We start from the raw sequence: 24,938 nt of genomic DNA, 5'->3' as shown, positions 1-24,938 counted from the left end.
CTCTCTCTATCTCTCTCTTTTTTTTTTTATGAATACTGTTGGAAAGGATCATTTTACAACACTCATTTACTAAGATCGCATTAATGCACTGAATTTAAAATTAAAGAAAGTTTATTTTATTTATAGGGTAATAAACATATAGAAGAACTACTACAATACTTATTTACAATGAACATATTACTGCACTGAAATGGTGCAGAAGTTAGGACGCACACACACACACACAAAATCAGTTGGTTCTAGTTAGAAATTCATCAATGGAATAGAATGCTTCTCTTAAACTGAATTCCATTGGTTGTTAGGCTTTTTATGGCTGTTGGCAAGTTATTGAAAATGTGTGTTCCTGAATAATGCACACCTTTTTGTACAAGAGTAAGTGACTTTAAATCCTTGTGAAAATTATTGTTAGATCTAGTATTGATTCCATGAACTGAGCTGTTGGTTTGTAAAAGTGATATATTTTTAATGACAAATTTCATTAAGGAATAAATACGTTGGGAAGCAGTAGTTAGTATCTCTAGTTCTCTAAACAGGGCTCTGCAGGATGTTCTTATGTTCACACCACATATAACTCTTATTGCATGTTTTGTGCGTGGAAAACTTTAGTTTGCCTTGATGAATTACCCCAAAAAATAATCCTATATGACATTATGGAGCGAAAGAATGCATAATACGAGGTGGAATCGAAAATTTTTCTGGCCTGGTGCTGCCATCTGGAAAGTAGGAGTAGTAGATCTTTGCACTGCTAGATGGCAAGAGCTGCATATCTGATGAGTCAGTGTTTGGAGTGGCATTCAGCTGGGACAAGATATTGTATGTCCACAGTGATTTCCGTAATCTGTGTTTGGTGTGTGGTGATTTTATGATGGATCCACGAACAGAACAGTGGGTGTGTATCAAATTCTGTTCGAATCTCGGGAGAAGTGCTACAGAGATGAGAGCTGGATTTATGGTTATGACCCAGAGACAAAGCAGCAATTGTCCCAGTGGAAGAGTCCAGACTCTCCAAGACCCAAAAAAGCTAGACAGGTGAAGAGCATGATCATTGTTTTCTTGGATACCAAGGGAATTGTGCACAAAGAATTCATCCCACCCAACCAAACAGTGATTTCTGCATACTACTGTGATGTCTTGCGACAGTTCCATGAAAATGTGTGGCGATGACAGCCCGAACTTTGTTGTCAAGGGAACTAGCTGCTGCATCATGACAACGCGCCCTGTCACATGTCCTTGCTCACCAGGACCTTTTTGGTAAAAAACAACATGGTGGTTGTACCCCACCCACTGTACTCACCAGATTTGGCACCTTGCAACTTCACACTACTCCCAAAACTGAAACTCAGGTTGAAAGGCCGTCGGTCTGACACTCTAGAGAGGATTCAACAAGCATCGCTGGTGGGGATAAACACCCTCAAAGAACAGGACTTCCAGAAAACGTTTGACCAGTGGCAGAAGCACTGGGACTGGTGTGTACGTTTGGATGAGAACTACTTTGAGGATGATGGTGACCATTAGTCCAAAGGTAAGGTTTTCAACAGATGGCAGCACCAGTCTAAAAAAAAATGCATAGCACCTCGTATGCCAGCTTTTTTATTTCTATATCCCCTATGTCTCACAGGATTTGCATTGCCAATAGAGATTTGTTTAGATGCTTCAGCAGTTCTGTTTTGTGCTTTCCCAGTTGAATTTATTATCAAGCTGTAATCCCAAGAATTTAACACTGTCCACTTCTTCTATCTGCTTTTCATCATACGGTAGGCATAAACTCGTGGGACACCCCTTAGAAGTTCTGAACATACCTAGTCCACAGATTTTCCATGGCATATCCCTACATACCTGCAATCCTCCCACTAATCCCAAGAACCAGCTCCAAAGGAGTGCACCCTTTGTCACCCAATACTAACCCAGACTGGAACAAATGAAACACATCCATCATCGAGGCTTTGATATTCTATCACTATGCCCCCCTAAAGTGTTGTTCCAGTGCCCACCTATTCTCCACAACATCCTATGCCACTCCCAATCCGAGCCCCTTGCCACAGAGATCATATCCCCTGTGGAAGACCAGGGTGCAAGGCCTACCCTAACTTCCAGCCAGCCTATCTGTCCTTTTCATCCAACAAATGCTGGAATAATCACCTGGAATTTTCAATTGAATAATCAATATTAATTCCTTAGGTTGCTCTGTGCTCTCTTTCAAGATATTCATTTTCTGTCTTACAGAATTACATTTAACATTACATACATTTTCACAAGATTCTAATTTTTCATTAAGATTGGGTTCTTTGTTATTACATTTAGTGTCAAATTTAGTTTCCAAAGCAATAGTGCCTTCGCTCAGATTTTTTTTTTTTTTTTTTTTTTCCAAAATCTCACTTTGAGCATCCAATTAGCACTTTGGTCATCTAATCTAGCATCTAGCATGTAGTCCTTGTCTTAAAGGAGCTGAATCTGCTCTCTGTTCATCTAATTTAGTATTTAATTGTATACTCTGAGCTTTGATTAAATTTATTACTTCAGACAAGTCTGGCATTTCCTCATTCACTGTCATGGCCATGGCTCTACTTTTCTTTGACCTCGTAATCATCTAACCTAAAATACAATATTGTGCACAATAACTACACCCACAGTTTGTAGTCCCTCTTTCAACTTACTTTGGTTTTTGCTCAGCCGTCGTAAAGGTCTAGGCTGCGTTGGGGAGCAGGTGTACAATCAGCACCAGTGAACAGCACGGGCACCGGCAGCATCGAACAGTGATTGCAGCATTGGTGTCAGCATCAGTGAGCAGACTCGAAGTCAGCAACAGTGAACGGCAGTTGCAGAAGGTGACGACGGCTGGTTACCGCGTCAGCACTATGTCGACGTCAGGTTACTGCGTTGGCATCAGCTGGGTCGACGTATGTGTGAGAACTGCTTACTTCCGACACCAAATAGTCTTAATCGAACTATTCTTCGCATTTTCCTTTTTTGGTGCCAGTTAACTTTTTCACCCCTTTTTTCTTTTAAGCAGAATCCAATTCTGCGAAACGGTTTCTTTGTCTTGTTACTCTCAGTTGCTATGGCAACTCAATATCTTCTTATTTCGATTTCTATCGTAAAATTCCTCCTTATCGAGTCCTGATCATGTCGGTTGCCACATTCTAACAGGTTGCCATGTTCTAACACTCTTGGACGACAAGAGACAGTGCGGTGTTGGGTTGCACGACTCACACGTCTCTTCCAGTTGACTTACACATTGTGCGTGCAGCCGATCCTCTTCTTTCAGTTATCAGCTACGTCGCTCGCACCGTTTAATTCTTTTCCGAAGACTTTATCAGGTTAAGGGAAATATTATTAACCAACTCTATGTTCTTGAAATAATTAAGTACTCGTTCGCTCATCGGTTAAACAACCATATATTTTCGACTCCCTTCCCAAAATAACAATTATTCTGTACAAACTCCAGCAAGCCAACTGGTTCCAAGATAAATGTTAGAATCTACTATACATTCATACAGTTACATACATTCTGCCTCATGCAGAGTCAAGAAATAAAGTAAAAGTCTCTCTATAATACACACTTCATCTGTCTCTGTAACAATCCTCATGACACCACACACCATAGAACATTATCAAGATACTCTTTGACTTTTTGATATAACTTATAGGGCGCTGCTTGTAACCACTTGTTGGGGCCGCTCATCTGACACAGCTCCTGGCTCCTCGTGATAGCTATCCTTCCAGCACACACAAATGTGTGGTGCATTAAAAAAAGGCTCTCTCACCCTTATCATTAAAATATCGGGTGTTTGAGATGGTGGAGAGCCAAGTGTTTCTAGAATTTACTCCAAGTTCTCGAAGCACTACAATATACCACATAAATTAATAAGTGATGGTACTGATCCCCCATGGTACACAACACGGGACAGATCGCTGTTGCAGAAGCAACGAAAACCACATGCCAAATTTAAAAGAACACAAAATCCCCAAGATTGGCAAAGTTTTGCAGAAGTTCAACATATAGCGCATGCTTCAATGCGAGATGCTTTTAATAATTTCCACAACAAAACTCTGTCTCGGAACCTGGCAGAAAACCCAAAGAGATTCTGGTCATACATAAAGCACACCAGTGGCAAGATGCAATCAATACCTTCACTGCATGATAACAATGGTGAAGTCACTGAAGACAATGCCACTAAAGCAGAGTTATTAAACATGGTAATCTGAAACTCCTTCACCAAAGAAGACAAAGTAAATATTTCTGAATTCCAATCAAGAACAACTGCCAAGATTACAAACATAGAAGTAGATATCCTCGGTGTAGCAAAGCAGCTTAAATCACTTAATAAAGGGACAGATTGTATACCAGTCAGGTTCCTTTCCGAGTATGCTGATAAAACAGCTCCATATTTAGCAACTATATACAACTGCTCGCTCACAGGAAGTTCCGTACCTAAAGACTGGAAAATTGCTCAAGTCACACCAATATCCAAAAAGGGAAATAGGAGTAATCCACTGAATTACAGGCCCATATCACTAATGTCGACATGCAGTAGGGTTTTGGAACATATACTGTGTTCGAACAATATGAAGTACCTCAAAGAAAACGATTTATTGACACAAAGTCAGCACACGGATTCAGAAAACATTGTTCTCGTAAAACACAACTAGCTCTTTGTATTCATAAAGTAATGAGGTCTATCGATGGGGGATGTCAAATTGATTTCATATTTTTAGATTTCCAGAAGGCTTTTGACACTGTTCCTCACTAGTGTCTTCTAACCAAACTGTGTGCCAATGGAATATCGCCTCAGTTGTGCAACTGGATTCATAATTTTCTGTCAGAAAGGCCACAGTTCGTAGTAATAGACGGAAAGTCATCGAGTAAATCAGAAGTAGTATCTGGCATTCCCCAAGGAAGTGTTATAGACCCTGTATTGCTCCTGATCTATATTAACGACATAGGAGACAATCTGAGTACCCCTCTTAGATTATTTGCAGATGATGCTGTCATTTACCGTATAGTAAAGTCATCAGATGACCAAAACGAATTGTAAAATCATTTAGATAAGATATCTGTGTGGCACGAAAAGTGGCAAGTTATTCACATGAGTACTAAAAGAAATCCGCTAAATATTGATTACGCGAGAAGTCACACAAATCTTAAGGCTGTAAATTCAACTAAATACCTAAATTGGAATGATCACATAGATAATGTTGTGGGTAAAGCAAACCAAAGACTGTGATTCAATGGCAGAGCACTTAGAAGGTGCAACAGGTCTACTAAAGAGACTGCTTACACCACACCTGTCCGCCATATTCTGGATTACTGCTGTGTGGTGTGGGATCCGCATCAGTTGGGACTGACGGATGACATCAAAAAAGTTCAAAGAAGGGCGGCTCGTTTTGTTCTATTGCGATATAGGGGAAGTAGTGCCACAGACATGATACATGAAATGGAGTGGCAATCATTAAAAACAAGGTGTTTTTCATAGCAACAAGATCTTATCATGAAATTTCAATCACCAGTTTTCTCCTTTGACTGCAAAAACATTCTGTTGGCACCCACCTACATAGGGAGAAATGCTCATCATGATAAAATAAGAGAAATCAGGGCTCACACAGAAAAATTTAAGTGCTTGTTTTTCCCGCGCACCATTTTTGAGTGTGGAACGGTAGAGAGACACCCTGAAGGTGGTTCACTGAACCCTATGCCAGGCACTTTATTGTGAATAGCGTAGTAATCACATAGATGTAGACGTAGACATTATATTTCCAAAAATTGATTATTTTTGTATCCATAGTTTTTGGACATTTGTACAGAGTGCATGACAATAGGCTAACAAACCAGAGCTCAAGGTACTTCTATGAAGTACCGTGGACGTCCGTCCGTAGTAGGATGATCACTGCGAGCAAACTGATCACAATGCCTAAAAGAAGTTGTCAGTTGCAAGTTGTAAGTCAGATCGAGTCTTGCTAGGGAGTTCCTGCATTACATTTGTCATGTCTTTAAGTTGTTGAGTGAGATAGAAACAGTGGCACACCATGGATGGTATTTAGTAGAAACAGAACCATGAATAGAATTATTGGGTATGGACAGAGACTTGACTGTCTATGGAGGTGTAACTGAGTAATGTTAGTTTGGAACTGTTCTTTGAATAATACATCAAGACAGAAAATTAGTTTTCTCCCAACTTAGTCAATGCATGACAGATAGGCTAAACCTGCAATCTACAATTGTTGTAACCATAACATTACCACAGTTGAGTAATAGTTTACTATTCTCTATTCCATGTTTCTTTCATTCTGTGTGCGCTGTCCTAGCATCCATGCATCCTTACTATCTGGGCACCTTTATTAGTCTTTTCACTGGCAGTCAGATTTTCGTCACAGTGGTCGCCCCTGTCCACAAAAAAGACCTGACCAAATGTAGCAGATTGGTTAAATATTGACCTCTTATTCACTGGCTACAAACAATTGCTCCTATAATACTTGGCCAAAATCCATCGTGCACACCACTAACCAATAATTGTTGTTACGCACTACATGGTTAAAATCACAGTATGCCCATGCTGCAGTGACCAAATAGGAAATATCTTTGAGTTCTCTATACTAGCAGTGGCATGTGTACATGGTTACTGCTCATGGCTAATCGTAGGAAGGTGTATTTGCAAGGAACAAGCCAACATTTATACCACACAGCAGATCAATAAAGAACCATACTCCTCACGCAGCATATTTATATTCATTTGGCAAGAAGCCAGATCATTTTATCACCCATCAAATGTTTGTAAGTAGATGCCTTCCATTGTGACTGTTGAGTGATGGAAAGTATATCTTAATGTAGATGCAAGGAACTTCATGTGAAACTGTAACATTATATCTTTTTAGAGATTAGCTTCATTGAAATTGCAAATATTCTTATACAGTAGGTGATGAACTATAATGCAATACTGTAGCAGCATATTGTCAAATGATCTTTCACAAAACCCAAAGAAATTCTGGTCGTATGTAAGGCCTGTTAGTGGCACCAAAGTTAGTGTCCAGTCCCTAGCGTATGAGACAGGAACTGAAGTTAAGGGTAACAAAGCAAAAGCTGAAATGCTTAACTCTGTTTTCAAATGTTCCTTTACAAAGGACAACCAAGGAGAATTGTCCCAATTTAATCCTCTTACCACTGAAAGGATGAATGAAATATGTATTAGTGTCAGTGGTATTGAGAAACAGCTGAAATCGTTAAAACTGAACAAAGCTCCAGGGCCCAATGGAATCCCTGTAAAATTCTATACTGAATTTACAGCTGAGTTAGCCCTCTTCCCACGGTAATCTATCGTAGATAGTCATGCCCAGTTCTTGGAAAAAGGCACAGGTCTCACCCGTCTACTAGAAGGGTAGTAGAAGCAATCCACAAAACTACCGTCCAATATAGCTGACATTGATTTGTTACTCTGAGCTCAAACATAATGAGGTATCTTGAACAGAATGACCTCCTCAATGCCAACCATTATGGTTTTCGAAAACATCGATCATAAGAAACCCAACTCGCACTCTTCTCACATGACATACTGAAAGCTTTGGATCAAGGCAACCAGGTAGATGCAGTGTTTCTTGATTTCCAAAAAGCATTTGACGCAGTACCACACATACGCTTATGGTATGATGATATGGGGTATCAAGTGAAGTTTGTGACTGGACTGAGGACTTTTTTGTAGGTGCCCCAGGGAAGTGTGTTGGGACCCTTGCTGTTCATGTTGTGTATTGATGGCCTCGCAGAAAATATTAATAGTAAAATCAGGCTTTTTGTAAATGATGCAGTTATCTATATTGGAGTACTATCTGAGAGAAGCTACATAAATATTCAGTCAGGTCTTGATAAGATTTCAACACGGCGCAGAGACTGGCAGCTTGCTCTAAATGTTCAGAAATGTAAAACTGTGCACTTCAAAAAATAAAAAACATTGCATCCTATGACTATAATATCAACGAGTCACTGTTGGAATTGGCCATTTCATGCAAATGGCTGGGTGTAACACTTTATAGGGATATGAAATGGAATGATCACATAGGTTCAGTTATGGGTAAAGCAAGTGGTAGACTTCGGTTTATTGATGGAAAACTGGGGAATTGCAATCAGTCTACAGAAGAGATTGCTTACAAATTACTCATTCAACCCATTCTCGAATATTTCTCAAGTGCTTGGGCCCCTTACCAGATAGTACTAACACAGGATATTGAACATATATGGAGAATGAATGTTCCCAGGTTTTGTTTAATCCAGGGGAGAGTGTCACAGAGATACGGAAGAAACTGAAATGGCAGACTCTTGAAGTTAGACATGAACTATCCTGAGAAAGTCTACCAGCAAAGTTTCAAGAACCGGCTCTAAATGATTACTCTAGGGATATACCACAACCCCCTATGTATCGCTCACACAGGGATCGTGAGGATAAGATTAGATTAATTACTGCACACACAGAGGCATTCAGTCAATCATTCTTTCTGCACTCCATATGTGAATGGAACAGGAAGAAAACCATAATAACTGGTACAATGGGACATACCATCTGCCATGCACTTCACAGTGGTTTACAGAGAAGTAGATGTAGATGTAGATGGACTGCAATTCTCACTCACAATTAGCTCAACTCATAGCTGAGCATCTTCAGCAGCAAATAATTCTGTTTAATAACTGGTCAGCTCAAACCTTCCAATCTAAGTTCCATAGGGCATGTTTATAAATTACAAACACAAAATTTGTACATATAAGTTTCAGTACATAAAGTATATCCTCATACTCTAATTGCAAGACAAATAAAGCTAGTACTGAGCAGGAAAATCCTCTCAAATAGGCTAATATATTCATTCTGGTACTGAATTCTCTTGTGCATCATGTGAGGTGGAAACATTTGTGACAGTGAAAAGGCCATCACCACAGAGAATACAACTGAATATAAACTGAGAGCACACAATTTCAAAACTACACTGCGGCTTCTCATGGAAGTGACTTGTGTCAGATATCTTGGGATGTTAACCTCATCTGCACTTGGGTCCTATTCGAGCAGAGCAAAGTACGAGAACCTGTTTTCACAGTACTCTTTGCTCATCTTAGTGCAAATGAGTTTATTCTATGAAAATGGTTTAATTATTTGTAGACCATTTTATTCTTGGTAACTGGTGCATTGGGTAAACGAATAAATCTCATGGTTAGCAACACTAACAGGGTGTTACATTCAATGTGCACTAATCTCAGTCACTCACATTAAAACAATAACATAGGTTTTTGAGTGGGGTTCGTCTTTATTAAAACAGTTACCCTAAGACATCTGACCCAAAAGCATCATATGATAAGACTTTATATGAGGCAGTCAGCCATGTTGTCCTGTAGTTTCCCTCCAGATGAGCATCTTGGAATATTCTGCTTGGGTTTCATCCTGCTGTTGAGCTGCTGTGTTGACTTGAATGGTATACATTTCTGTGATGTCACTGGCCCTTTAAAATCATCAAACAGCTGCACCTTCAAGCCTGGATTCAAGTATATGATAGTCATTCACAACTTGCCTATCTAAATTACACATTCCAGGACAAATAATATAAAAAATTCAATTTTTCATCATCTGAGAGTAATACAAACGGCAACTATCATCAGATTGCTTCCAGGTTTCTGAGGAAATTGTACTATTATATGGAGAATATGGTCCTGAAATGTGACAGAGAGGAATAATTGCAGACAGTGACACAATAACAAATCATTCATTCTCATATGCATGATATTTTATTTTGTATCTATAACAAAGCAATAATTTTGTTTACCTCCATCTTCACTCTGACTTTGCATATGATTAGTAGCTGCTCTCAAAGAAGATATTTTCAAGCAAATACAGTTTTTAGATTCAAGTCTTCAAAAGTATAGCCAGTACAATTTTATGACACATTTATTTCATCATCATTCAATATAATATATGTTTGGTATATGCAATGGCAGCAGTAACATCATATCTACAAACTACAAGGTGTTGCCATCCTCTGGTTCTTTGGTATAAAAGCAAATTTTCTTTCTAAAATATATAAGACTACATTTAACTTGTGCTTTCATTTTATAATCTTGTATAAGCATTTTAAAATATATACACAAAAACTTACATGATATGATTTCAGTCAAAATTACAATCTCATGGCACATAAACAACTGCCATTCACTCTCTATTTTTTTTCAATTATTTGTCGCATACCACTGACTCAAATCAAAACTATTTGGCAATTAAAAGGAGAAAATAGATGTTCATATCTTGTTTCACAACAGATGTACAGTAACAACATTTTATCTTCATATTTTGCACAAAATACAACATCATATAGCAGAATTAGCCACTTTCTGTAAAGAAGCATTATTAGCATCTTGTTTTCCTGCAACCAGTGTCTACTGTTTATTTACTTCCTCACAATAATTTGATACACAAAGTAATTGATAAGATGATTCTTTATACAATAACAAAACAAGACATGCATTTAAAAGAATCTCCAAGAGCTAAGCTTCCATGAATTTGAGTCAGCTACCTCTCACAAGGTGATAAAACTTAAACTTTGAAGTGTGATAAGAGGTCATAGGTAAGAAAAAAAAACTTTTATAGACAACTTTCCCAAAATCTTTCACTTAAATAAAAGCCAAAAGCTTACTTATATTATATTTAACTAATCAGTATCTCATCTGTAAACACAACTAATTAGATAATTAAGGAATACTGTAATATAATGAGCCTTTGCGAGCATATGAAATAGCATTTTCTGCACATCATTTTCCATTCCACAACAGCTTTTCCAAGAAGGCATCTCACCCATTTCTCTGACAGTGAAACTACTAATAACATTGACAAGAGCAAAATCTAGAAGGCATTAATAACAGATGAAATATTAAAAGAAAAGTTCACGGGATACAAAGCTTCCTTTCATAAGTACAAAGAGAGAGAATGATAGTACACAGCAGACAAGAGCAGGGCTTCTCTTGTTGAGAAGTGTAACATAAATAACCATTTACATTCTCACTTCAATATGAGATGCAACCCTAACTTCAAATTTTCCTTTCTACTTTTCTTTCTTCATTGTACTAGGTAAAAACATTAGTACCTTAAATCCTGATTAAATTATACAAATGTTTTCCTGTTGAATTTCACTGACCTTCAATTTGTTGCAAGTACAACCTTCTCATCTACATTTAAGTTAATGTTATGGCTCTCTTTCTCATTTTACTTATATAATATAATTCAGAATGGAAATGCTGGAAACTATGTCTGTGGATGAATTATACAGTGTGTAAACAACTTCAGATATCCAATTAATATTAGTTTTGGATTGTATGCTTGTGCATAGTTTCCTTTCTGTGGAATAAATTATTCAATTTCCGAACTGTGTTTTTTTTTCTGTTATTCTCACTGAAGCGACTTTTCTCTCTTATCTTTCACAAACATTAATATTTATTATTTGCATATCAGATGACTATTTTTTCAGACAGAATGGGCAATAAAATATTTTTTTTCTAACATAAGAGTACCAAGCATTTGGTCAATTCTGTTAACACAACTTTCAAACACTTCTTGTAAACTTTCTATGCATGCAAGTACTTATTCTAACTACAGAACTTTATTGGTAATAGCAGGCAGAAAATAAGGATCTGTTTTGCTCTGGAGAATGGGTTCAGTCTTTGCCAAATGTCAGCTTTGGAAAATGGCTACAATCAAACAACAGCTGGAGCTATTAAATGCGGCCAAGGATATATTAAGAGCATGTTAAATAATAGGTAATATCTCATTATTAAATTATCTTTGCTAGAGGGCAAATGAATTGACAGGCCAGTGGTTGTCCATTGCAGCATAGCAACAGATTTGATATTCTATGTACATTTTAATCACAGAGCAAAGTTAGGCACAAAGCCATTACTGATTCTCGGAAAATGAATAAATTTGTGTAAACACTAAACAGAAAAAACATTGTACAAAATAGAGTGAGATTTTTATGGTCCAGCAATACTCTGGCAACAAGAACTGGAAATGAAACAGGGAACAGATGACGGGAGTTTGACAACAACTAAAACATGACACTTCAATAGTCAGCAGCAGAATACGGAAAGTCGCAATGATAAGCTGGGTGTAACAAAGATGTGCTCTACAGGTAGTACTAATGGCTACAGACTTTGAAGTACAATACTTTGCTATTAGATGTTGATTGCATCCTATAAATTCCTAAAGAACACATGAAGATCAGAATATGGGATACAGTCAAGAAAAGTATTTCAATAAAAGATGTGGGCAAGTTGCAGGCACTCTTGTGTTCACCAAGTGGAAACATGTGATAAAACAAGTATGGTGGTAGCCATTTGACATGTTTTCCTCGGTAAAGTTTTCCCCCTTTCCAACCAAGTGTTGGATGTCATCTGATATAGTAATTTTCTGCTTCCATAGAGCAAACAGCACACACTATTTAACAGCATGACAGGTTTTGATGCGTGTAAGTGGTCACTGTGTCTTTATTCCATGGTTCTTCCTTGTATAAAAATGATATGTATTAACAATGTTTGTAACTACCACATGCTGTGGCATTTGGAAGATGCTGAAGATGAAAGACTCCCCCCCCCCCCCCCCCCCCGTCTGCAGTGAGCGATGGAGAAGAAAGTGACAACAGTGCATGTAACTGAAAGGTTTATTATGCCATAATGAAATTCCTGATCTTGTCAGGCAACAAAGATTCAAGCTTTCTCAAAGCATTCAAACAACAGAGCTCGAAAATTTCTAGTTTTCATACAATGAGAAAATTAGTAGCAAAACAGTGCGACCTGTACGTGCCCAGTGGAAAAAATATTGAAGATGATGCCATCAACAAAATATTCACTCACAGGAAGATGTTTACTAGAAAAAATTGTCATTCTTTTGTGTAATAATGAACATGGCTCTGAATTTGAAGGTGCAGTTATTTCACCATTGTACCAAATATTGGCTACCCAATTTCCCCAATATATTGGATGCTGCATTTAGTTTCTCCTGTCACAGATCAAGGAAACTGGAAGACTCGGTAGAACTGTGGGTGTTATGTGTTTACATGCAGGTACTACAAATGGTGGAAAAAATGTTCCTATAATTTATGGAAGTTGTAGTTGTGGACAGCTATATCCTTTACTCATAAGATAGGACGAAGACAGGAGAGCTCTTCTTCTTATAAGAGTAATCTCATCACTCAGCTTGTGGGGAATGTTATGAAAAGGAATTGAGGAAAGAGAGGAAGACTGTCATCTTCTGACATCATTTATAACTCCAAATGAAAATGATTCAACAAAGGGCTGTATGTCTTTTAGCAAAAGACATTAATAGAGGCTGAAGGAGAGAAACCATTTTCTGATGTGAAACATGCAAGACGAAGTTGGATTTGACCCTTCACCTTCTTTGATAAGTTTCCACACAAAAAGAACAAAAATAAGTTATTATTTTATGTTACAAGCAATAGATTTTAAAAGCTACAAATTACCCCATATTTATGCCTTTGTCGCAGCAATCAGCCACATAATTACAGGTAACCTATTTCCCACCCAAATTAAAGAAGGCTGGAGAGCATGTTTAGCAGAAAAATTATATTGGGTAGGGGTAAGCTTTGGAATCAAAAGGCCAATTCCAAATGTTTACTGTATTATATGAGAGAATAAAAGAATAAATATCACTGGTTGTCACATTAACATCATGAATCACAACTATGCAAACCTTGGCGGGGGAAAAAAAGGAACGTAAGACACTTTAATGCAAAGAGGAAGATGATTTACAACAAGCTAGTTTGCCCTCACATAAAACACATTTCCTTGACAGTACAGCAAGTAATTACAAGAAAATAAACAGCTATTTTATGAACAGTGTTGGGTATTTCATGTTAACCAGCATTCTGAGTCAAAAAGGATAATTAGGAATGCTCTGTATTTGTCATAAGGAAAACCAAAAGAAAAATTTACATATGTGATAATTAAACTATTCCCAAAACAATAAGACTAGACTCAACTGCAAATTGCTGAGAAAGTGAACAAAACAGAAAACTGGTACAGTTGCCTACAGGTTGATAGGCTTGGGTTTCAGCAAGATGAGCTTTATGTGCCACCTCCAAATACATTTTCACATCTTCATACAATATCAAAATTTGCCACAAAACAAAACTTTAAAAAATCATATAACATAGAATATAAAGCATGTTCAATGCCTTTTTACATTATATCTAGCACTAAATAAAAAAGGAAGTTGTACTCTGAAAATAATTTGTTTTACACATGTTCCACAATTTAAATGTATAACCTGTACACTTCACCTGGGAGGAGACATCAAGCATAAAAGTGTGAGGAAGGTGAATTTTTCAGTTCTTCATAGAAAGGAGATTCTCTGCTGATAACCAATGTAATTCCTGAACTGTATGATGCAGGTATTGTTATATGAGATGTCAAAACGCGGCCCTGGCTCTGCGCTCGGGATGTGGCTGACTCGCGAATGATGTTCACAACTTGCCCTGAAGATAGACAATTAGAAATCATTAAAATTCACTACAGAAATCAATACTTTATATTAAACAATCAAGCACATAATATATCAGGCTTACAAGAACCCAGAAATGAATGAAAAGCAAGAAACTTCAGAACATAAAAGATGGACTGAGTAGTAAAATAACGTTCATTTTATTCAAAACCCTTGAACAGAATACTACAGGATGATGCATACAAGAGAACATAGTCTTCCCTCCCCCTCTGTATATTGTGGTGTTCAGTGCTATAGGGTGGAGTGAATCAGAAGTTGAGTGGTATTAAGTTATATCATGTTTAAGAATATTTTTGGCCTGGCAGTTGGACAAGTTTATGTAGTTACCTTGCATGGTGTCTTCAATGTTAGGATTCTGAGTCCATGATACAAACTCCTGGACTGTGCATTCAGAAATTGAAAAACACTACAAAATACATTTTTGAAGATTATTATCTGCCACCAGAAAAATGTCTGGGAGGAGGTGCATAGTGAGAGCAGTTTTTGCAGTAAAGATGGCTCTATTGCTATGTGCATCATGAAAAAACAAAATGCACATGTGCTCCATTAACAATGGAATGATAACAGCATATGTTACAAATGGGGTAAGGAATACAATGGCAAATTTGTATCTTGCACTCATCTGAAACCTTTTAAGTGAGATCATATAGAATATGGGTTAATAACTAATTAATTTTTGGCATTATATGCAAATGAAACATATGGATTCATTTTCTCGTTTTTGTTTCCATTGATCAACATCAACATGGACTAATGAATAATGCTTCCTCTAGACTTTTCCATGCAGTATGGTGTTCAGCCAAACACATCTATGTTATTACTGCAGGTTTTCTAATGTCATCATCCCAGCTTCTGTTACATTGAAATCTCAAACTTTTTCTATCTCTTGGAATCCAGCAATGAACTTGGCCCATCTACCATCCATTCACATGACGACACTTATTGCTAACCACCACTTATTTTCAGCACAGTCATAATTATTTATTGTTATTCGTATTATTTCATGATCAACTTGCCTGTCTTTTTATCTCTCACAGTAATTCACATGTTTCTATACTGCTCAGTAACCTACACTCATTTTATTCTTTTTAATGTTTTTCACGTAAAATCTCACATCTGACAGTATTAAGTCAAAATTGGTTATACATACGGATCATAAACTTTCAATATCAGATGCACTGTAAGCTTTTGTCTAAACATTATTTACTTTACCAAAAACACTCAAGGCCATTTTGACTCTTCTGTTTATCTAATTTGCTTTCCATCCAGCTGTTATATCCTACTGTGCTAAATACAAAAAACCTATCAACTGACTATGTCTTCCTTGTTAATTTAAACTATATTTTCAATGAGGTAGTTATACATTATTTTAGAGTTATTATAATTGATTTCCAGGTCTACTTTCAAGCTAAGTCTATTAAGTTCTTCCATAACCAGTTGAAGTTTATCTCCATGAGAGAAAGACAGCCAACATCATCCACAACATGAAGGCGGTTCACATATGGTCCATTAATCTAGCAATACCAACACATTTTTCTTAACACAAGGGGGGTATTTATGTCACCCACACCCTAAAAAAATTAAAAAAAAAACAAAAGTCATTAATTTTTGTTAACTTATTTATAAAGAAATTTTCTAAAGAGATACTGATGTGTAAGTAGTACCAAAACCTGGAAATATCTTTTGGCACACACTTGACAATATCAAGGCATTTTCAATAACATACTTTACCAGCTAGGAGGGACTTCACGCCCAACCTAAAACAAGAATTTGTAAAATGTAAATTTTGTTAATTGTTGTTGCCTTTTACTCACAACATACTAGTAAAAAGATATTGGTGTGTAAGGTCCTGAATCTGGAAATATTGAATATTACATTCGCTGAGGAAAGTGAGATCTGCTACTAGGTATTAAATTTTTGGGTTAGGTTTACTTAAAAAAAATTTACAAAATTTATGGAATCTGGTAGCGGAATTCATTTAAAAAAATATTTTACAATATAAAGTAATTGACTAGATTACAATATTTTCAAAAGGTGGATGTAAAGTACACCCTCCCCCCCTCTCCTTTATTTTTGAGAGGGTTAACACCTATTTCTCCTCATCTTTCCCAATTTATGGACCTGTAACTTCCTCTAGGGCAGCTGGGAATAATTATGTTGCATGGAACATCCTTCCCTTACTCCTCTTTTCTTTTCCACTATCCTAATTAAATCTAATGAATGCAGTGGCATTTATGTACAAAATCTCCAATATTTTCAAATCAGTTGAACCAATGTTTTGTTATCACATGGCCACTCAGTACAGATTTTCTTAAAATGGAATTACAAGCTTTCTCAACACCTATGACTCCCAGACAAAGTGGTAATCAACATGCATTTCTCCATTCACCAGTTATAAATGGTCAATTGTGCTACATGCACTCAAAGCCTCCTCCATCTTTTTTATATTAAACTCATTTTTTCTCCCTATATCTGACAATTTGATGGTTATTAGACTGACACGTCTACAGTTCATTTTTCTTGTCTGTTTCCTTTAATCTGAAATATAACAATTACATCACTGTTCAAGCTTGCAGAATTAGAGATAACCTGTAAACAATTTGTACATTTATTTTTTATCATGTTGCCTCCATGTTCAACAATTTCTATTGGAACACCATCATTTCCTAGCACATTCTCTTCAGTTATATACCTTATACACCTTATCTGGCATTACTTCCATAATGTCATTATTTTCAGTAATAATAGTCAGAAAATTTTGTTCATCTCTTCATTATCACCACCAGCTTTACAACTTTACCGCCTCAAGTGGCACCTGTGTGCAACCAAAGCTTTTCAATTTTCCTCAGCCTTTAACCTATCTCTTTGAGTCTACATTTGCCCAGTCTTTCCACTGCTTTTGCACTATCACCTCCACTCCCTTCAGCTACTCGCGCCACGGCCCTCCTCTTAGCTTCTACTTTCATTTAATGCAGCATCTTTGATACCCTTGATGGTCACATCTCTCCACATGGCTCTACGACTTCAATCTTGGCCTTTCAATCTTTCATGTGAGGTTCCTCATTAAGGTCTCCCTGACTCCTGTTTCTCATTCTGACCCATTTTGTGAGTTTCATGCTGCTCTTAAGGAATTTTATCTCACTTAGTTTTATTTTGCCTTTCATCGCTCACATATACACCGTTTACAGAAATATTAGGATGTATGCATTTGATACACTCTCTCTTGCTTATTATGGGTACTTCTTTGTACCAGATGCAGAGAGTGATTGTACTTAAGAATGCTGATGCTTTATGACTTGGTCCACTAACTTCTTTTTCAGTTTTTCCATTTTACCCTATTTAATTTCTCAACTATCTAACTCTTTCCACTCATTTTTGCTGTTTCTCCCTCACCATTACTCCACTTGACCTCATTTTTGGTGTCTTATTTGTATTCAAAAACACACTTTTTAATACTAAGCTTCATTTCATAATCTTTCACTTCTTCCTCCTACACATCTAACTGCTGTTGGACGTCTCTTCCTTTTCCCCACACACCATCAAATCATCTGCAAACGGCATTGCCTTCATCTTTTCTCCTCCAGCTTTTCCTTCATTCCTTGGAACAGCTATTTTCCCCTTTATATCAACTGATTATTGAAGCATTTGTCCTTTAAACCTTTCCATACTTTCCAGCAGCTCACACTATTATATGTCTTTCCTATACACGGAGGTGCCAAAAGTCATGGGATATTACCTAATATCGTGTCGGACCTCCTTTTGTCCAGTGTAGTGCAGCAACTAGACGTGGTATGGACTCAACAAGTCATTAGAAATCTCCTGCAGAAACACTGAGCCATGCTGCTTCTACAGCCATCCTCAACTGTGAAAGTGTTGCCGCTGCAGGATATTGTGCACAAACTGACCTCTCGATTATGTCCCATACATGTTCAATGGGACTTAAGTCAGGCAATCTGGGTGACAAAATCGCTCGAACTGAGGGTGTTCTTCAAACCGGTCGAGAGCAATTGTGGCCCGATGACTTTGTGCAGTGTCATACATAAAAATTCCACCAATGTTTGGGAACAGGAAGTCCATGAATGGCTGAAAAAGGTCTCCATGTAGCCAAACATAACAATTTCCAATCAATGATCATTTCAGTAAGACTAGATGATCCACTCCATTCCATGTAAACACAGCTCACACCACTATGGAGTCACTACCAATTTGCATTGTTGACTACCTGGGCCCATGGCTTTGTAGGGCCTACGCCACACTCAAATCCTACCATCAGCTCTTACCCAAAGAAATTGGGACTCATCCAACCAGATCACAGTTTTCTAGTCATCAAGAGTCCAACCAACATGGTCATGAGCCCAGGAGAGGAGCTGCAGGAGATGTCTGAATGTTAGCAAAGGCACTCGTGTCAGTGGTCTGCTGCCGTTGCCATTAATGCCAAATTTTGCTGCACTGTCCTATCTGATATGTTCATCGTATATGCTGCATTGATTTCTGCAGTTATTTCATGCACTGTTGCTTGTCTGTCAGCACAGACAACTCTGAGCAAATGCCGCTGCTCTTGGAGGTTAAGTGAAGGCTGTCAGCCACTGCGTTGTCTGTGATGAGAGGTAATGCCTCAAATGTGGTATTCTCAGTACGTTATTAACACTGCGGATCTTGGAATATTGAATTCCCTATTGATTTCTGAAATCGAATGTCCATGCGTCTAACTCCAACTACCATTCCACATTCAAAAACTATTAATTCCCGGTGCGTGGCCATGATCATGTCGAACACCTCTTCACATGAATCACCTAAATACAAGTGACAGCTCCACCAATGCACTGCCCTTTTATACCTTGTGTACATGATACTACTGCCATCTGTCTACGTGCATATTGCTGTTCCGTAATTACTTTATTTCTCACGCGTTCTTCACCTGCTTGCCTATTTCATTTAGCATACTCATAGTCCCTGTTGGATTTGCTTTTTACTTATTTTACCAATTTTTGCTTTGTTTTTCTGGATTTCTTACCCAGCATCTTTTGATTTCTTTTGAAACCATTCCCTGAAAGTCTTATTAATACTTTGTAATACTTCACTGGTTTCAACATTCCGCCAAGGAGTTTCTTGCCATTTCACTTTTACTGTTGCTTCTCCTATTACCATTTTGAACAGCAATATTCCTCCTCCACTGATTTGATCTCATCCCTTGGCAGCTTAGCTACAACTGCTTTTCTGGTACTCATGTCCGCCTTTCTTCGTCTCTTGGTCTATGCAAATGTTTAATGAAATATTTGAATGCTTTTACAATTTTTATTCTGCTGTTACAGTGCCACATGCCTACTCTATGATTGAAATGTGACATCTACCCAATGTTAATTTCCGTTTTGTTTTCTTTGTATTCTTATTGTTTTCAGTTGTTCATCTCGATCACATTTCCAAAATTATGTTTCATTCAGCATGTCCTCTTCTTTGCTGTTCCATAAGTATCTTTCTAATATAATTAACCTATTTTTCAATAAATCTTTTCTGATTGTGTGACCAGTTCATCATGTTTAACATAGACCAATGTTTCAGCAACTTTTACACGTAGCCTTCATCAGGTTGCTGTATCTACCACTGGGATATACCACATTCATAATTTATATTGTGTTATTTCTTCATGCACTTGGTTTCACTGAACTTTTTTACTGAATGGCTGAAATGGAGAGGTGAAAACTTTATAGCAGTTTTTATTATAATTTTTAGTAACAACTGATGGCCAAACCAATAAAGCGACAGCTTAGAAACATATTACTGTTCCTGTGGTACACAGTGATGGCAGAGGCAACACCGTGCCTTGTCTTCATCCACTACGTTTGCTGCTTTGCCTGATGGGGCAGACTCACGAGTGCTGCCACTTGTAGGTCAGCTACCATTGGCAGCCAAGGCAGTGGAAGTCTCCATCCATTGCTGCTAATTATGCCGGTAGCTCCGTCCGCAATCTCAGTCACCTATCATATTTTTCAACTCGAAGGTACGTTATCTTTACAGAATTGTAGAGTTTGCAGCAGTCATTATGATATTCTGCCACAACCGGCTTAGTGTCATCTAAGTCATGTGACCTCATGTTCCATAAGGTGCGCTAATGTATTGTCCAATTACACTACCATGTACTATGCACCAGTCACTATTAACTTACTGACTCCAGGAATGTACAGCTCTGACAGCTACTCCAGGAGCTTAGCACAATGGATGAAGCTGGGACGGGAAATTTTACTTCACATTTTACAAGAAACCATATCAGCATTTGCCTCAAATGATTAAAAGAAACCACAGAAGTCCTATATCTGGATAACTGGAGAGAGATTTGAACCTGCTACCCCTGAATGTGAGGTTAGCGCCTTACCTACCATGCAGCTTCAATTTATTTCATCATGCCTCTTGGCATAGTCTGGCTCCTCATTGGTCAACACATCTTTTACAGGGACATCCTCATATTTGCTGTCATAATGGATCATAATGCTTTTCTAGTTATCTTGGATATAGCCATATCCTTCAAGTGCTGCAACACATTATTTCACATTTTTTTATCACATTTCTGGTGGTCTGGATATTTTACAGCTTCTACAATTTCTTTATAATCCTTGATGTCAGACAGTGGATAACTTAACTGTATATTGCAGGCAACATAGTTCACGGTATCGACGGCTTCTAAATCTGATAACTATAATGCAGTGATCCCCAAGATATTTTTTAATGTTGTGTACTTGGATAGATTTTTTAAATCTACTCTCCAAGTGACAGCAGGAGAAAGTTAAGGAAATGGACAAGCTTCCAGAGCCAGTGGTTCCTTTGTCTGGCAGAAGAGTTGAAGAGGAAAAAGGAGGATGAAGGAAAAGGCCAAGCGAGGTTTAGGAAATGGGTATAATTACAGAAACCATTGCTCAGAACCCTGGATGAGGGGAGAGTTGCCAGATGGGATAAGAAGGAAAGACAGATTATTGGGGACTGCATCAGCTCCTACCTCTGTGTGACAGTACCCATTATAAGACTTGCCCTATGCACCCTCCTATCATCACCCATTCTAGCCCTGTAACTGATAAAACATACACTATCAAAGGGAGTGCCACCTGTGAAATGACACATATCATATAATAGCTATTATGTGAACACTGTTCGGCCTTTTATATTGATATGACTACCAAAAAGTTATCAGTTAGGATGAATGGGCATCAGCAGAAGGTGTATACTGACAACACACAATATCCTGTTGCAGAGAATGCTCTACAACGCAACAGTTGTGACTTTGGTGCCCGATTCACCACACATGCTGTCTGGATTGTTCCACCGGGCATGTTTATCAGATCTTCGTACGTGGAAACTGGCATTACAACAGTCCTTGTTTCTTGCCACCCACCTGATCTTAATTTATGTCAATTTTTTTGGTCTCAAGATTCCTTCCCAGCAACCATTTCTTTTTTCACTCCCTTTCAGTTTTCTACATGTTTTATTTTCTGAACTATCTATCTTTCTCCGCCCCTCACCTCTATAACACACTTAGCTTTCCACTCATACTATCTCTTGCAAGATGTTTTGGCAGTAATCTCTGTTTTGCTTATAACCCTATCTTCCACCTTTAAACTCTCAGGTTGTCAAATCTCATCCCGTGCAGTCCGCAATCGTCAGTCTTTCCTTCTCATCCTGCCCCATTAGGTCTCCCCTGACTCAGGGTTATGGGCAATATTTCCATAATTCTTCCCATTCCTTAAATCTTGCCAGTCCTTTTCCTTCTTCCCTCCTCCTTTCCCTTCAACCCTTTTGCATTACGAAGGAGCCATTGGCTGCAAAAGCTTTCACATTTCCTTAACTTCTATATGTATTTTCTCCTGCCACCAATTGGTGAGTAGATTTTTTTATGTATACAATCACATTTTTAAAAATTTATTTTTTTGTTGGTATTTTAATTTTGTGTGGAAGACTAAACATGACAACTCTAAAACTTGTTTTTTTACTTTATTCTTAACAAAAATTTTGGCTTTTATTGGGCTTTCACCTCTTAAGGCCAAAGTTTTGGTCTGCAAAAACAAACTGCTGGTAGTTAACTTTAAAATGTGGAGATACAATAGCTATGGAAATGTCAGTGTATAAAGCAACCTTATCATTCACCTACAACCAAGTTCTGGCTATTATATCATGATCCAACAAGTATCTCTCTTTTTCCAGTAATTTTTGGGTCTGCAGAAGGATCCCATAAGCATTCTGCCATGATATTTCAGCCCAGAGACGTCCGGCCATCCTCAGGTGAGTAGACAAAGTACTTCATCCACTTGCCTGACTATGGCCAGACATTTGTGGGCCGAAATATTGTGGCAGAATGTTGATGGGATCCAGCTGCAGACCCTAAAATTACTGGAAGAAGAAATATTCCGGGAAAATTTCAGAAGTCTCTCTCTCTCTCTCTCTCTCTCTCTCTCTCTCTCTCTCTCTCTCTCTCTCTCTCATGAAGCTGAATCAAATGTAAATTGGAATATTGTTTTTAAAAGTTTATTTAAGCTTCAGAAAAAATCATATAAATGATCCTATTTTTCTATATAGTCTCCTGAAAGGGGAAACACATTTTCCCCAGCATATAGAAAGCTTCCTGATCACATTTTCATAAAATAAACATGACTGAGACAGCAGCCAGCTGGGCACAAACAGTTGGGCAGCCATCATCGTCAAATCTGTCCTCTCCAACTGCTCCCTTTGCTGGTCCAAACAATTGAAAATCACAGGGCTATACATCCAAACTGTAGGGAGGGTGTTCTGGGTGTGGTCCAGAACAATTCCTGAAATTTTTTTCGCGTTTGAGCAGCTCTGCAGTGGGAAGACAAGGCACCCATCTTGCTGGCACTTTTCGAAATTCAAAGTTGTCAATAATGATCGCCTGAGCTGCCGTAGTTCAGGCCAACCTCAGTATCAATTTCACCAACTGTTATTTGATGATAATCTTCAATAACCTGGCTCGTCAGTCACACTGGTCCTTGGGCAATGTTGGTGAGTTGCATTTGATCATTCTCGTAAAAACTGTTTCTGCCATACATACACCTGAGCCTTTCTAAGGGTGTTGTCTCCGAACAATGCCACAAGTCCTCTCAAAATTTCAGATGGGTGTATGTCCTCTGTTGTCAGAAACTTGATTACAACACGATGCGCACAGATGATGCTACCTCTTGCTCTGACACTCTGAACAATCACTGGAAACGAAAGCAACAATGAGCTGGGCCTGTGCCACTCTCCATTTAAAATAAGGCATATAAACCAAAAATTCCACTTTATATCTGATTCACCCTCACGTAATTAACTTCTGCAGTTAGCAATTTATTTTTAACTTTTTAACCACATTTGGCGTGTTGCATAGCAGGAGTAGCAGCCCATCAGAGTACTGTGAGCTGACACAGCTTCTCATAAGAAGCGACTCATTTTAAATTGCATCAGTGTTCTTTAGCATCAACTACTATATTTTGTGCATTTCTGTGTATTTACCAGGCCATCTTTAGTATGGATAGGCACTGTGATTGCAGTGTTCAGATGTGAGCCGAGATGGTGACCCTTGCTCACAGCTCCAGGCAGTACTGGCTTCGGCCATGCAGCTTGAGGCTGTTTCCAATGGGCATCACTGAGGGGAGGCCCTGACAAGGTGATCCAAAGGATGTCCAGCACGACCCACATGTCTCCCTATCAATCCACAATTGGCCTTCTTGAGTACTGCCTGCACACGCCAGCAGCGAAAGATTTTTCAAGGGACCAAATGGAGGGCCCACCAGTCCGTCTGACGATCAGGTTTTGGACACTAACTGTGGTCGACGAAGTCCTTGAGCCAGAGAAGTCTCTTGGCCCGTTCCAAAGGAATCCTCTTGGCCTGCAAGGTCTGGGTGTTCACAGATGGTGAGATTACTGGTAAGTGGGAGCTCCAATGTTAGGCATGTAATGGGGTTCTTCCGGATATGGCCCCGAAAAATTGGAAGGAATCCAATGTGCATTCTGTATATATACTGGGAGGAGTCACCCCAGATGTGGAATGGGTGCTTCCGAATGCCACAAAGAGCCCAAGGTGCAGCCAACTACAGGTGGTGGCTTATGTTGGAACTAACGATGTGTGTTGCTTTGCATAGGAAGAGGTTCTCTCTGGTTTTGGGTGGCTAACTGAAGTAGTAAAAACTGCCACAGTCTTGCTTAAGAGATGAAGTTGGAGCTCACAATCTGCAGCATTGTCAATGGAACCATACTGTAACATCAGGGGACTTCCTTTTGTCTTGGAATGAATAGTTAAAAATTGCAACAATTGAATTTTTAACCAATAACTGACTCTGTGCACAACTCAGTACAAGAGGTCAGAACTGCATGCTCAGTGAACACATGACTCAAAATAAAGAACTGGATGATGCAATACATGTAGTGGCAATA

General features: G+C 38.3%; 1 protein-coding gene across 2 annotated transcripts in view; it reads right to left on the bottom strand.

Annotated features, from left to right (window-relative positions):
• Positions 1–24,938, bottom strand: part of LOC126191094 (uncharacterized) — an 86,495-nt gene that overhangs the window by 3,932 nt on the left and 57,625 nt on the right. The window contains exon 5 of one of the 2 annotated variants that reach the window (XM_049931821.1): positions 12,604–14,502. The exons of the other annotated variant lie outside the window; for it this stretch is intronic. Coding sequence (XP_049787778.1) covers positions 14,321–14,502 — 182 coding nt within the window. The 3' untranslated portion in view covers positions 12,604–14,320. Of the gene's footprint in view, positions 1–12,603; positions 14,503–24,938 lie in introns of those variants that run through there. 2 annotated transcript variants of the gene reach the window in all.

This window comes from Schistocerca cancellata, chromosome 6 (genome assembly GCF_023864275.1).
Source record: "Schistocerca cancellata isolate TAMUIC-IGC-003103 chromosome 6, iqSchCanc2.1, whole genome shotgun sequence".
In the NCBI taxonomy this organism is placed as follows: domain Eukaryota; kingdom Metazoa; phylum Arthropoda; class Insecta; order Orthoptera; family Acrididae; genus Schistocerca; species Schistocerca cancellata.
The sequence above is the reverse complement of the archived record's forward strand: the minus strand, read 5'-3'. Positions and strand labels throughout refer to the sequence as shown.